This window comes from Oryzias latipes, chromosome 6 (genome assembly GCF_053564925.1).
Source record: "Oryzias latipes strain Hd-rR chromosome 6, Olatipes_Hd-rR_3.1".
NCBI lineage: Eukaryota > Metazoa > Chordata > Actinopteri > Beloniformes > Adrianichthyidae > Oryzias > Oryzias latipes.
In genome coordinates, this window is record NC_136242.1 from 35519624 (window position 1) to 35532852 (window position 13229).

Here is a 13229-nt window from a genome sequence, read left to right on the forward strand (position 1 = left end):
ACACACGGTTAGGGTTAGAGCAATTAAGTCACTTGGTTGGGGGTCATAAATCACAAATTAGGGTTGGGGGGGGCAAAAATTACACACGGTTAGGGTTAGAGCAATTAATTCACCTGGCTGGGGATCAGAAATCACAAATTAGGGTTAGAAAATATACTCCATGGTTGGGATTAGAGCTACCTGAATGGGGATGATTGAAATGAAAGTCAGAAAACCATAATAAAACCCAAAAGAAATGACATTTTAAAATCAAACCTTAAGACTAGGTTGCTCTTTACCACCCTCTGTTGGATGAAGACAAGGGGGGCGAGGGACCTGATTGAATTACTCATTCACTCCCTCTGTCGGACCAAGAGGGAGAAACCTAGGACTCCAATATTTCAGCATCCTCATGGCCGTATCTGCTGTCCAGTTCACATTGTCCTGGTCTGTCTCCACTGGATCATCTGAAAGGCAAATGTGGTTACACAGCTCCCCGATGTGTTCATTCAGATGATCCAGGACCGCTTTTTCTTGTGGTGGCAGGCGATGTGAATAACCAATCATGGGAATAACAATATTGGCTTCTGGGAATAATTGTTCTGCCACTTCAAATGTATGAAACATCTCAATTACTGGGATGTCCTTGTCCTTATGTGTCCTCTGATGGATGCCAAAGGACAAAAGGATGGTCTTTGGCTGAGTATGGCAGGTGGCGTTCTTTAACAGGAACTCAGCATCCTGCCATGTCGCTTGAGGAAAGCTGTCCACTTGAATGTGGTCAGCTTTGAAGGATGGGAGTCTGCCAACATTCGAATCTCCCACAATGACCGTCTCCTGATGTATGTGGAGATGCCAGTCTCTGAATTTGCGTGGAGTGATGAGATGTTGTGTTGGAGTGCATACCTGCACAGCTGCTGCAGAGAATGCTGCAGGTCCAGCTGGGGTGGGGTGAGGAGCTTCTGTGCTCTGCTCCTGCGATGCACGCTGAGCATCTACTGGCTGCAGCTCTGGGATGAGAAATGATTTTGCTGCAGGGATGGTCTTTCTTCGTGTTGGTGGAGGAGTCATCGGAGAATGATGATGAGGAGGAGGAGGAGATGCTGCAGGGGATGAACACTCTGTGTCTCCCATCTCTGTGAGTTCAAGCAGGGGTGACCAGTCCCGTTCTGTGCTTTTCCTCTTGGTCTTTTTGGGGGCACGTTTACGTGCTCCTGCTGGGCTCTGTGGCCTTGGGGTTTGGGGCTGGACTGCTGGTGAAGGTGATGGAGTCAGCTCCAAGCTTAAATCCTCCTCTAGTTCTTCTATGTGCTCTGAAACAGAGGGAGGAGGAGAGGGGGGGACCGGTTCTCTTAACCTGGTGTTCAGCATTCTGTGGCAGCGGTCCAGGGTTTCCTGTTTCAGACGCGTGCCCAGGTGTCTTCTGGCCCAGCAGGTGGCGATCTCAAAAGGTCCTCTCCAACCTCCTGTGGAAAGCTGAGAGAGTCTGTTCAGCTCCTCGTTGATATTGTTCTGATAATGTTCCCTCAAAATCAGGATGGTAGTAAAAGCCCAGTTTTCAGTATTCCCCTGTATTAGAGTCTGTGTCTGTGAGCTGGGGGAAGCAGGTTTGATGATTGTTGCCAAATATCGGCTTATTCTGTTTAGGGTTGGAGGGTAACCTTCTTTTGACACATTCATGGAGTGATGCACTGCTTTTATCAGTCTGTTGATGACACGCACCTTCTGAGTGAAATCCGGGTCATCTGACTGCACTCTGTGGGGGGGCGCTCCAGCTGCGTCTCCCCGTGTTGTGATCCAGTGGCTGCCATATTGGTTTGCAGGTGTGGCGTAGCGTTGAGGTCTCTGAGCACGTGGCCTCTCCTCCCCGTCAGGGTAAACGTGCCAGTGATCAGATGCTGGCGGTATGCTGCGGTGTCTTACGTGCTGCGCTCCGAAACAGCTGGGCTCCCTAAGCAGCGGGTCCTCTCTGACGGCCTCAGCATAGGAGCGTCGTGGCCTCCCTTCTGGATGACGTACAAATGTGCTCCTGTCTCGATCAAAAACACGACCTCTTGTGCTGCTTTTCCTGGATTGGACCAGAATCCAGTCGTTTTCATGCGGCCTCGGTGGCATATTTGCACTTTCAGACTTAGCTGGTTATGCTCATGCAAAAACAAAATGGAGGTCGAGTCGTGTTTTCACCGACGAATTTCGGTTTATTTTCAGGAGCGTTCAGGTAAAAAACATATATATGTACAAGCCGAAGTTGCAACGTTTCGAACAATGAAAAGTCTTCATCAGGCAACGGCTTTGAATAAATTGAAAAACAATGACAACCTGCCAATGCAGCTGCGCTCCGAGAAAGGTCCGCTCCGTGTGGAGATCAGAGTCAAAAGACCGTCTGCAGGGCGGATCCACACCCAAAATGCACCTGGGGTCATCAGTGACCAATCAGTCCTTGTCTCCGGGCAGGATGCGCCCTCCACTGGCACGGTGGAGAATAGGAATATGCCAACTCGGAGGGTTGCATTACCAATCAGTCCTTGTCTCCGGGCAGGATGCGCCCTCCACTGGCACGGTGGAGAATAGGAATATGCCAACTCGGAGGGTTGCATATAGTTGTTGTTGTTTCTCTTTTGGCTTTTCCCATCAGGGGTCACCACAGTGAACGAGTCGCATGGTAAACTTGGCAATGTTTTACGCCGGATGCCCTTCCTGACGCTAGTTGTTGTTGTTTCTCTTTTGGCTTAGGGTTAGGGTTAGGGTTAGGGTTAGGGGTTAGGGTTAGGGTTAGGGTTAGGGTTAGGGTTAGGGGTTAGGGGTTAGGGTTGGGGTTAGGGTTGGGGTTGGGGTTAGGGTTAGGGTTAGGGGTTAGGGTTAGGGGTTAGGGGTTAGGGGTTAGGGTTAGGGTTAGGGGTTAGGGTTAGGGGTTAGGGTTAGGGTTAGGGTTGGGGTTAGGGTTAGGGTTAGGGGTTAGGGTTAGGGGTTAGGGGTTAGGGTTAGGGTTAGGGGTAGGGTTAGGGTTAGGGTTAGGTCGAAAGGCTGTAGCCCCCCTTCCGCGGAAGTTGGGCGGTGCGCGGTCCATCCCTAAGCGGGCCTCGCTGCTACGTCCCCATTGGTTTTGTTGGAAGGTCTGTTTCCTTCCCCTCCGTGGACGGACAAGAATCCAGTCACCATCCATGCTTCTTTTAATGTCACCTTTGTTATTCTAATTTAATCAGATGTCAATGAAATTTATGTTTTTTTTGTTTGTTTTTATAAACTTTAATTTTTTGTAAGTTTTTTTTAATTTTTTTAAAGAAAATAGAACAAAAAACTGAAAAAATGTGAAAAAAAAGAAAGGTGTTCAATACAAATGAAAGGTGTTCAATAAAAAGAAAAGAGCGTGCTTTAGCAGCGACGTTTCGACCTGTATTCAGGTCTTCCTCAGGCCTATATAGCACGCTGGTGAAGTTGGCTGGGTTTGCTGGCACTAAGAGAGATGTTGTCCCTTCGAAGACCAGAGCAGAAATGAGCCCTGCTCAGCCTCTCTGTATATATAGGCTCTGGGCTCCACCCCCTTGTATTTTCCCAGCTTTTATTTTTCACAGTTTCATTTAATTCTTGCCCTTTATTTTAAAGTTACTTTTTAAACTTATTTAATATCCCAATCAATTACCAAATGAAATTTTAATGCCTTTAAATTGTAAACTTAATTAATATATTAATTTTGTAAAAGAAAATAGTAATGATTTTAAATTTTAATCAATTTAACTGTAACTCAAGCCAATTTTTATCTCTATACATTTATACGTATATCTTTTTAGGATCTTAATTTTGTGTTGCATGTTTTTAATAATCCCATCTTTAAACTGTGATGTTTTTTAACTAATTATTTATATAATTTATTGATTTGTAAAGGATTTGATTAGGGTTAGGGCTATATTCTAATTTTGCTTTAATGTTTCAATAATTTGGTTAGGGTTAGGGCTATATACTCAATATGGTTAGGGTTAGGGCTAAATACTCTGGTTAGGATTCTATTAAAGGGCCAGGTTAAGAAGATCCAATCAAGGTAAGTAATTTACAAGGAAAGTAATTTTCTAATTAGGGGCTGGACTAAATTAAGGGGTTAGGGTTATATACTTATTATGATTAGGGTTAGGGCTATGTACTCAATTTGGTTAGGGTTAGGGTTAGGGTTAGGGTTAGGGGTTAGGGTTAGGGTTAGGGTTAGGGTTAGGGTTAGGGTTAGGTTAGGTTAGGGTTAGGGTTAGGGTTAGGGTTAGGGTTAGGGTTAGGGGTTAGGGTTAGGGGTTAGGGGTTAGGGTTAGGGTTAGGGTTAGGGTTAGGGTTAGGTTAGGTTAGGGTTAGGGTTAGGGTTAGGGTTAGGGGTTAGGGGTTAGGGGTTAGGGTTAGGGTTAGGTCGATGGGTTCTGGCCCCCCTTCCACGGAAGGTGGGCGGTGCACGGTCCATCCCTAAGCGGGCATCATTGCTACGTCCCCTCAGGTTCCGTTGGAAGGTATGTTTCCTTCCCCTCCGTGGCTGTACAAGGATCCATTCAGTGTCCATGTTTTGTTTTTCAGGTTCGCCTTTGTTATTATAATGTAATAAGGCGTAAATGAAATTTGTTTTTTGTATGTTTTTATAATGTTTTTAATTTTTTGTGTGTGTTTTATTTTTTGTGAAAGAAAATAAAACAGCCGAATGAAAGCAAAAAAAAGGTTTGTAAAAAAAGAAGAAAAAAGAAAAAAAGACAAGTGCAAAATTGAAACCAAATTAGCGTGCTTTAGCGGCGACGTTTCGACCTGTATTCAGGTCTTCCTCAGGCCTATATAGCACGCTGGTGAAGTTGGCTGGGTTTGCTGGCACTAAGAGAGATGTTGTCCCTTCGAAGACCAGAGCAGAAATGAGCCCTGCTCAGCCTCTCTGTATATATAGGCTCTGGGCTCCACCCCCTTGTATTTTTCCAGCTTTTATTTTTCACAGTTTCATTTAATTCTTGCCCTTTATTTTAAAGTTACTTTTTAAACTTATTTAATATCCCAATCAATTACCAAATGAAATTTTAATGCCTTTAAATTTTAAACTTAATATATTAATTTTGTAAAAGAAAATAGTAATGATTTTAGATTTTAATCAATTTAACTGTAACTCAAGCCAATTTTTATCTCTATACATTTATACATATATCTTTTTAGGATCTTAATTTTGTGTTGCATGTTTTTATTAATCCCATCTTTAAACTGTGATGTTTTTTAACTAATTATTTATATAATTTATTGATTTTTAAAGGATTTGATTAGGGTTAGGGCTATATTCTAATTTTGCTTTAATGTTTCAATAATTTGGTTAGGGTTAGGGCTATATACTCAATATGGTTAGGGTTAGGGCTAAATACTCTGGTTAGGATTCTATTAAAGGGCCAGGTTAAGAAGATCCAATCAAGGTAAGTAATTTACAAGGTAAGTAATTTTCTAATTAGGGGCTGGACTAAATTAAGGGGTTAGGGTTATATACTTATTATGATTAGGGTTAGGGCTATGTACTCAATTTGGTTAAGGTTAGGGCTAAATACTCTGGTTAGGATTCGAGTAAAGGGCCAGGTTAAGAAGATCCAATCAAGGTAAGTAATTTATTCAAGGTAAGTAATTTACAAGGTAAGTGATTAAATATTCTAATTAGGGCCTCAACTAAATTAAGGGGAACAATCATTGAAACTGCAAAATGGGACTTTATGATAGTGGATAATTTCTTTTCATGTTTAAACCATTTGGTTCATTTGTGTTCAATAAATATATCCATTGTCTCTCTTTTGACTTTCTTTCTTTGTCTGTCCAAATGGAATTGTTTTGTATACCTGCAACCTTTACACTATGCCATCCGTGTAAAATAAAATGTTTGACCAAATTTGTGTCTGTGTCCTTTTTATTAATAATATTGTATTTGTGTTGAGCCATTCTTGTGGAAAGTGAGTTTTTAGTTTCTCCAATATATTGAATTCTGCATTTGGCACAAAAAATGACATATACACAATTCCTTGATTTTAAAGTAAAGGTTTGGGGAAGTTTGAAGATTTTTTTGTTTACCTGATTTTGAATGTATTGTAATTTAATAAAGTGGTCTTTAAGGTTTGTATGTTTTTGATTTTGTTGTAAGGGTTGTACTTTTGCCTTCACCAAATAATCTCTTAGACTGTTATTCCGTCTATATGCAGAGATTACTTGATGTTTTTTGAGTAATCCCTGGTCTGTAATAAAGTGTTTGAAGTTATTTTTTATTTTATGATTGAGTGTTTTACATCCTGTAGAGAAATTTGTAATCAATGGGATTTTTTCTTTTACATCGTTATGTTTTTGTCCAGAATCCTTGAGAGTTTTGAAACAACGTCGTAGAAATGATCTGGAATATCCCCTATGTCTTAAGGCAGAGAATAATATTTTCACAGCAACCCTAAAATCTTTGTCTTGGGTACAAATACGCTTAAATCGGAGTAGTTGTGACTTTACCAACCCGCTATATGTATGTTGTGGGTGAAAGCTTGATTTGAATAATAAAGAATGTGTGTCAGTGTCTTTGAAAAAAACTTTAACTTCCAATTTACCAGATTGTTCAAAAGAGTTTCCTTTGTAAATAGTTGTGTCTAAAAAATCAATAGAATGCTCATGAAAGGTATATTTTAAGCGAATGGATGAATCATGGGTATCAAGTACTTTTATAAATGTCAGAAATTCTTCTTTAGAATTTGTCCAGATTCCAAAAATGTCATCAAGGTATCTCAGATATACCAAAGGTTTTACTCTACATTTCTGTAGTGCGTTTCCTTCCCAATCAGCCATAAAAATGTTTGCATAAGACGGGGCAAATCGTTTCCCCATTGCTGTCCCTTTAATTTGTAAAAAATACTCCCCATTAAATTCAAAATCATTTCTTTTCAAATTGATTTCCAATAATTGTAGTAATTCCCAATCAGGTCGATTCTCATCTGGATATTTATTAAATATGTTTTTGATTGATCTCATGCCTGCTTGAATGTCAATGTTTGTATAGAGACTCTCAATATCAACAGTAAAAAAGAAAGAGTTGTTAGGGATAGTCAAGGTTTTAATGATGCTAATGAAATGATATGTATCTTTGATGTAGGAGGGATGTTTGATAGACAGTGGATTCAAAAAATGATCTAAATATTCTGCTGTTTGGTAAGTTTCACTCCCACAATCTGCTACGATGGGTCGTCCGGCAGGCACTTTGAAAGGCACAGTCCAATTTTTAGGATCCTTGTGAATCTTGGGTAGAATGTAGAATCTTCTCAGTCGTGGCTCTACGTCTCCTTTTAAATATTTTAGTTGTTTTTCATTAATAAATTTCTTTTCATGTAATTGGGCCAAAATTGTATGTACCTTGGGTACTGTGTTTAAATAAATAGGTTTTCTCAGTTGTTTATAATATTTTCTGTCATTTAACTGTCTTTTTGCCTCCATTATATATTGGTCTCTACCTAATATTACTACAGTACTACCTTTATCGGCAGGTTTAATAACTATATGTTTATTTTGGGCCAATTCTGTAAGTGCTCTTTGTTCCAGTAATGTTAAGTTTGGTGTTTCATCTTGCATTTTAAAGTGTTTGTAAAAGTCCTTTTCATCCTTTTTAATTAAAGTTTTGATTTCTGGAGGTAATTTGTCATTGTCAGGGATCCAGAGAGAGGTTGGCATAAATTTTTGTTGTTGTTGGTTAGTATCATTTTTATCCCCAAAATATGCAGCTAATTTTAGTTTCCTATGATAGTTTTGAAGATCATATTGAAGTTGGGTTGTGTCAAATTTACTTTTTTTAATAGTGGGAACAAAGGTTAGTCCTCTATTCAGAAGGTTCCACTGAGCCTGGGTTAGAGTGAAATTCTCAGCTAAAAGTAGAACATTCTGAAGGAAAAGTGGTGTAGAACCTTTTGTCCCCTCTTGAAAAAGACTTATGGGGCTGTCAAGTTTAAATAACTAGTCCAGTGGTTAAGCATGGCTCTAGCTGTTGTTCGAGTCCAATGCACATCATCTGGTTCTGTTTCAAAGTCAGTTTCCGGAAGAGGGGGAATGAAAGGAAAGTTGCGTCTGATGTGTTGATTCAACAAATGCAGAGTTTTTCGTTCTGCATGACGTAGGTCCTTGGAAAAATTCAAAAGTGGTATCCACACTTCTGCATATGGGAACTGTTTTTTGGCAGTTCTCAACGCTGCCTGTGCTTGTTTGATTGTGGTCTGTTTTGCCTTTTGTCCTCTGTGGTTTATACCAAAAGACAGAACCACTTTCTCCACAGTCACATGGCTAGTAGATTTTTCCATCAGTGCTTGAGCATGACGAAAATTGGCTCCAGGGTAGCTCTCAACCTGTAGGTCACTGACCTGGTGTTCCTGAATCCTAGATAGGTTGGAATCTCCCAGTATCAGCCACCTTTTCCGTACGCTCAAGTCCCAGTCAATCATTTTACGATCAGAGTTCGGATGCCTTGTAACTTTATAGCAGTGCGGTCTGGGTGTGGAAAAGAGGTCCTCCGAATTCCCCATTTGGGAATCGTCATGAGAGTCATCAAAAGAAGCATGGACTATGGCCGACACTCTTTGCACATTTGGAGAAGTGCTCCTGCTTCGTAGAGGTGTTCGGTGTATGCTGTCTACTTCTTCGTGGTCAGAAGTGATTGACTCTTCCTCTGAAAAGTGTGGTGTTTCCCTGCGTCCTCTGACTCGAGGAGGTCTCTGTTGAAGTGGACTGTTACTTCTTTCTGAGACATCCTGAAGGTTGGAGACTTCCATAATGACTGCGTTGCTGTCTTCGTCCTCCTGGCGTCTATTGCAACGAACTCTCTCCTCAGGTGATGGCATTTCCTCTGGGAGGGATTGAATTTCCAAGTCCTCCTCCTGTATGACTTGTTCTGTCATGGTAGCAACTGCTCGAGTGCAGGTTTTCTTTCCAGTAACTGCCACCCTGTTTTTATTTATTTCCTGTCTAGGTGGTTCCACCTGTGTAGCAAATGTTCTGTGCTCAGGTACTGCTCGTACTTCTTGTTCACTGTCCTCCATAGTAGAAGTAATGAGTGCCTCCACATGATCCACCACACTAGACGACATACGAGGCAGGTTTCTGTAGGCCCATCTTGTGGCCACTTCAAAGGCTGGCCTCCAGTTTGTAACCAGGTCAGTTTTCAAATCCTGCATCAGGTGCTTCAGACTGGTCTTGTAGTGATCCTCCAAAATCACTAAGGTATTATAACCCCAGTTCTTAGCATTGCCTCTGATTAAATCAATGGTGTCATTTGTTGGAGCTGCAGGTTTGATCATAGAGGACAGAACATCAACCATGCGGGAGATCATCCTTGGCTCAGTCTTTCCAGGCTTAGGAGCAACATTTTGTAAGTGGTGAACTGTTTTTATCACCTTGTGCATCTTGCGGACCAACTGTCCGAAACGTGGGTCGGTTTGTTCTGGTCTCCAATTGTCCTGTCTTACAGGTCTACCAAAATGAAATGCAGTTTGGTTCCTCCTTGGACCATCACGGACCACTGATGCATAGGAACGAGGCTGTTCACGATAGCGATACCCAGCCAAGGGAGGCACAGGCTGGTTAGGTCGATGGGTTCTGGCCCCCCTTCCACGGAAGGTGGGCGGTGCACGGTCCATCCCTAAGCGGGCATCATTGCTACGTCCCCTCAGGTTCCGTTGGAAGGTATGTTTCCTTCCCCTCCGTGGCTGTACAAGGATCCATTCAGTGTCCATGTTTTGTTTTTCAGGTTCGCCTTTGTTATTATAATGTAATAAGGCGTAAATGAAATTTGTTTTTTGTATGTTTTTATAATGTTTTTAATTTTTTGTGTGTGTTTTATTTTTTGTGAAAGAAAATAAAACAGCCGAATGAAAGCAAAAAAAAGGTTTGTAAAAAAAGAAGAAAAAAGAAAAAAAGACAAGTGCAAAATTGAAACCAAATTAGCGTGCTTTAGCGGCGACGTTTCGACCTGTATTCAGGTCTTCCTCAGGCCTATATAGCACGCTGGTGAAGTTGGCTGGGTTTGCTGGCACTAAGAGAGATGTTGTCCCTTCGAAGACCAGAGCAGAAATGAGCCCTGCTCAGCCTCTCTGTATATATAGGCTCTGGGCTCCACCCCCTTGTATTTTTCCAGCTTTTATTTTTCACAGTTTCATTTAATTCTTGCCCTTTATTTTAAAGTTACTTTTTAAACTTATTTAATATCCCAATCAATTACCAAATGAAATTTTAATGCCTTTAAATTTTAAACTTAATATATTAATTTTGTAAAAGAAAATAGTAATGATTTTAGATTTTAATCAATTTAACTGTAACTCAAGCCAATTTTTATCTCTATACATTTATACATATATCTTTTTAGGATCTTAATTTTGTGTTGCATGTTTTTATTAATCCCATCTTTAAACTGTGATGTTTTTTAACTAATTATTTATATAATTTATTGATTTTTAAAGGATTTGATTAGGGTTAGGGCTATATTCTAATTTTGCTTTAATGTTTCAATAATTTGGTTAGGGTTAGGGCTATATACTCAATATGGTTAGGGTTAGGGCTAAATACTCTGGTTAGGATTCTATTAAAGGGCCAGGTTAAGAAGATCCAATCAAGGTAAGTAATTTACAAGGTAAGTAATTTTCTAATTAGGGGCTGGACTAAATTAAGGGGTTAGGGTTATATACTTATTATGATTAGGGTTAGGGCTATGTACTCAATTTGGTTAAGGTTAGGGCTAAATACTCTGGTTAGGATTCGAGTAAAGGGCCAGGTTAAGAAGATCCAATCAAGGTAAGTAATTTATTCAAGGTAAGTAATTTACAAGGTAAGTGATTAAATATTCTAATTAGGGCCTCAACTAAATTAAGGGGAACAATCATTGAAACTGCAAAATGGGACTTTATGATAGTGGATAATTTCTTTTCATGTTTAAACCATTTGGTTCATTTGTGTTCAATAAATATATCCATTGTCTCTCTTTTGACTTTCTTTCTTTGTCTGTCCAAATGGAATTGTTTTGTATACCTGCAACCTTTACACTATGCCATCCGTGTAAAATAAAATGTTTGACCAAATTTGTGTCTGTGTCCTTTTTATTAATAATATTGTATTTGTGTTGAGCCATTCTTGTGGAAAGTGAGTTTTTAGTTTCTCCAATATATTGAATTCTGCATTTGGCACAAAAAATGACATATACACAATTCCTTGATTTTAAAGTAAAGGTTTGGGGAAGTTTGAAGATTTTTTTGTTTACCTGATTTTGAATGTATTGTAATTTAATAAAGTGGTCTTTAAGGTTTGTATGTTTTTGATTTTGTTGTAAGGGTTGTACTTTTGCCTTCACCAAATAATCTCTTAGACTGTTATTCCGTCTATATGCAGAGATTACTTGATGTTTTTTGAGTAATCCCTGGTCTGTAATAAAGTGTTTGAAGTTATTTTTTATTTTATGATTGAGTGTTTTACATCCTGTAGAGAAATTTGTAATCAATGGGATTTTTTCTTTTACATCGTTATGTTTTTGTCCAGAATCCTTGAGAGTTTTGAAACAACGTCGTAGAAATGATCTGGAATATCCCCTATGTCTTAAGGCAGAGAATAATATTTTCACAGCAACCCTAAAATCTTTGTCTTGGGTACAAATACGCTTAAATCGGAGTAGTTGTGACTTTACCAACCCGCTATATGTATGTTGTGGGTGAAAGCTTGATTTGAATAATAAAGAATGTGTGTCAGTGTCTTTGAAAAAAACTTTAACTTCCAATTTACCAGATTGTTCAAAAGAGTTTCCTTTGTAAATAGTTGTGTCTAAAAAATCAATAGAATGCTCATGAAAGGTATATTTTAAGCGAATGGATGAATCATGGGTATCAAGTACTTTTATAAATGTCAGAAATTCTTCTTTAGAATTTGTCCAGATTCCAAAAATGTCATCAAGGTATCTCAGATATACCAAAGGTTTTACTCTACATTTCTGTAGTGCGTTTCCTTCCCAATCAGCCATAAAAATGTTTGCATAAGACGGGGCAAATCGTTTCCCCATTGCTGTCCCTTTAATTTGTAAAAAATACTCCCCATTAAATTCAAAATCATTTCTTTTCAAATTGATTTCCAATAATTGTAGTAATTCCCAATCAGGTCGATTCTCATCTGGATATTTATTAAATATGTTTTTGATTGATCTCATGCCTGCTTGAATGTCAATGTTTGTATAGAGACTCTCAATATCAACAGTAAAAAAGAAAGAGTTGTTAGGGATAGTCAAGGTTTTAATGATGCTAATGAAATGATATGTATCTTTGATGTAGGAGGGATGTTTGATAGACAGTGGATTCAAAAAATGATCTAAATATTCTGCTGTTTGGTAAGTTTCACTCCCACAATCTGCTACGATGGGTCGTCCGGCAGGCACTTTGAAAGGCACAGTCCAATTTTTAGGATCCTTGTGAATCTTGGGTAGAATGTAGAATCTTCTCAGTCGTGGCTCTACGTCTCCTTTTAAATATTTTAGTTGTTTTTCATTAATAAATTTCTTTTCATGTAATTGGGCCAAAATTGTATGTACCTTGGGTACTGTGTTTAAATAAATAGGTTTTCTCAGTTGTTTATAATATTTTCTGTCATTTAACTGTCTTTTTGCCTCCATTATATATTGGTCTCTACCTAATATTACTACAGTACTACCTTTATCGGCAGGTTTAATAACTATATGTTTATTTTGGGCCAATTCTGTAAGTGCTCTTTGTTCCAGTAATGTTAAGTTTGGTGTTTCATCTTGCATTTTAAAGTGTTTGTAAAAGTCCTTTTCATCCTTTTTAATTAAAGTTTTGATTTCTGGAGGTAATTTGTCATTGTCAGGGATCCAGAGAGAGGTTGGCATAAATTTTTGTTGTTGTTGGTTAGTATCATTTTTATCCCCAAAATATGCAGCTAATTTTAGTTTCCTATGATAGTTTTGAAGATCATATTGAAGTTGGGTTGTGTCAAATTTACTTTTTTTAATAGTGGGAACAAAGGTTAGTCCTCTATTCAGAAGGTTCCACTGAGCCTGGGTTAGAGTGAAATTCTCAGCTAAAAGTAGAACATTCTGAAGGAAAAGTGGTGTAGAACCTTTTGTCCCCTCTTGAAAAAGACTTATGGGGCTGTCAAGTTTAAATAACTAGTCCAGTGGTTAAGCATGGCTCTAGCTGTTGTTCGAGTCCAATGCACATCATCTGGTTCTGTTTCAAAGTCAGTTTCCGGAAGAGGGGGAATGAAAGGAA

General features: G+C 39.1%; 1 protein-coding gene across 2 annotated transcripts; it reads right to left on the minus strand.

Annotated features, from left to right (window-relative positions):
* Positions 1 to 57: 57 nt before the first annotated feature.
* LOC144992587 (uncharacterized) lies at positions 58 to 2505 on the minus strand. 2 transcript variants are annotated; one of them, XM_078949439.1, is made up of 2 exons: positions 886 to 2505; positions 58 to 446 (listed from the first exon to the last, which is right to left on the minus strand). In XM_078949439.1, exons 1-2 carry the CDS (start codon positions 2092 to 2094, stop codon positions 414 to 416), a joined length of 1242 nt encoding a protein of 413 aa, XP_078805565.1. In that variant the 5' UTR covers positions 2095 to 2505; the 3' UTR covers positions 58 to 413. The 2 variants fall into 2 exon arrangements, with proteins under 2 accessions (XP_078805565.1, XP_078805564.1); XM_078949438.1 differs by having other exon boundaries at positions 58 to 1455; positions 1702 to 2503.
* Between the last annotated feature and the right edge of the window lie 10724 nt (positions 2506 to 13229).

Excerpts from the sequence above, each read along its gene's own strand:
- LOC144992587 (XM_078949438.1), bottom strand. The coding sequence starts at position 2,094 with ATGCCACCGAGGCCGCATGAAAACGACTGGATTCTGGTCCAATCCAGG. Across the intron at positions 1,456-1,701 it reads ACCCGGATTTCACTCAGAAG|CTTTCCACAGGAGGTTGGAG; the intron begins GTGCGTGTCATC and ends AGACTCTCTCAG.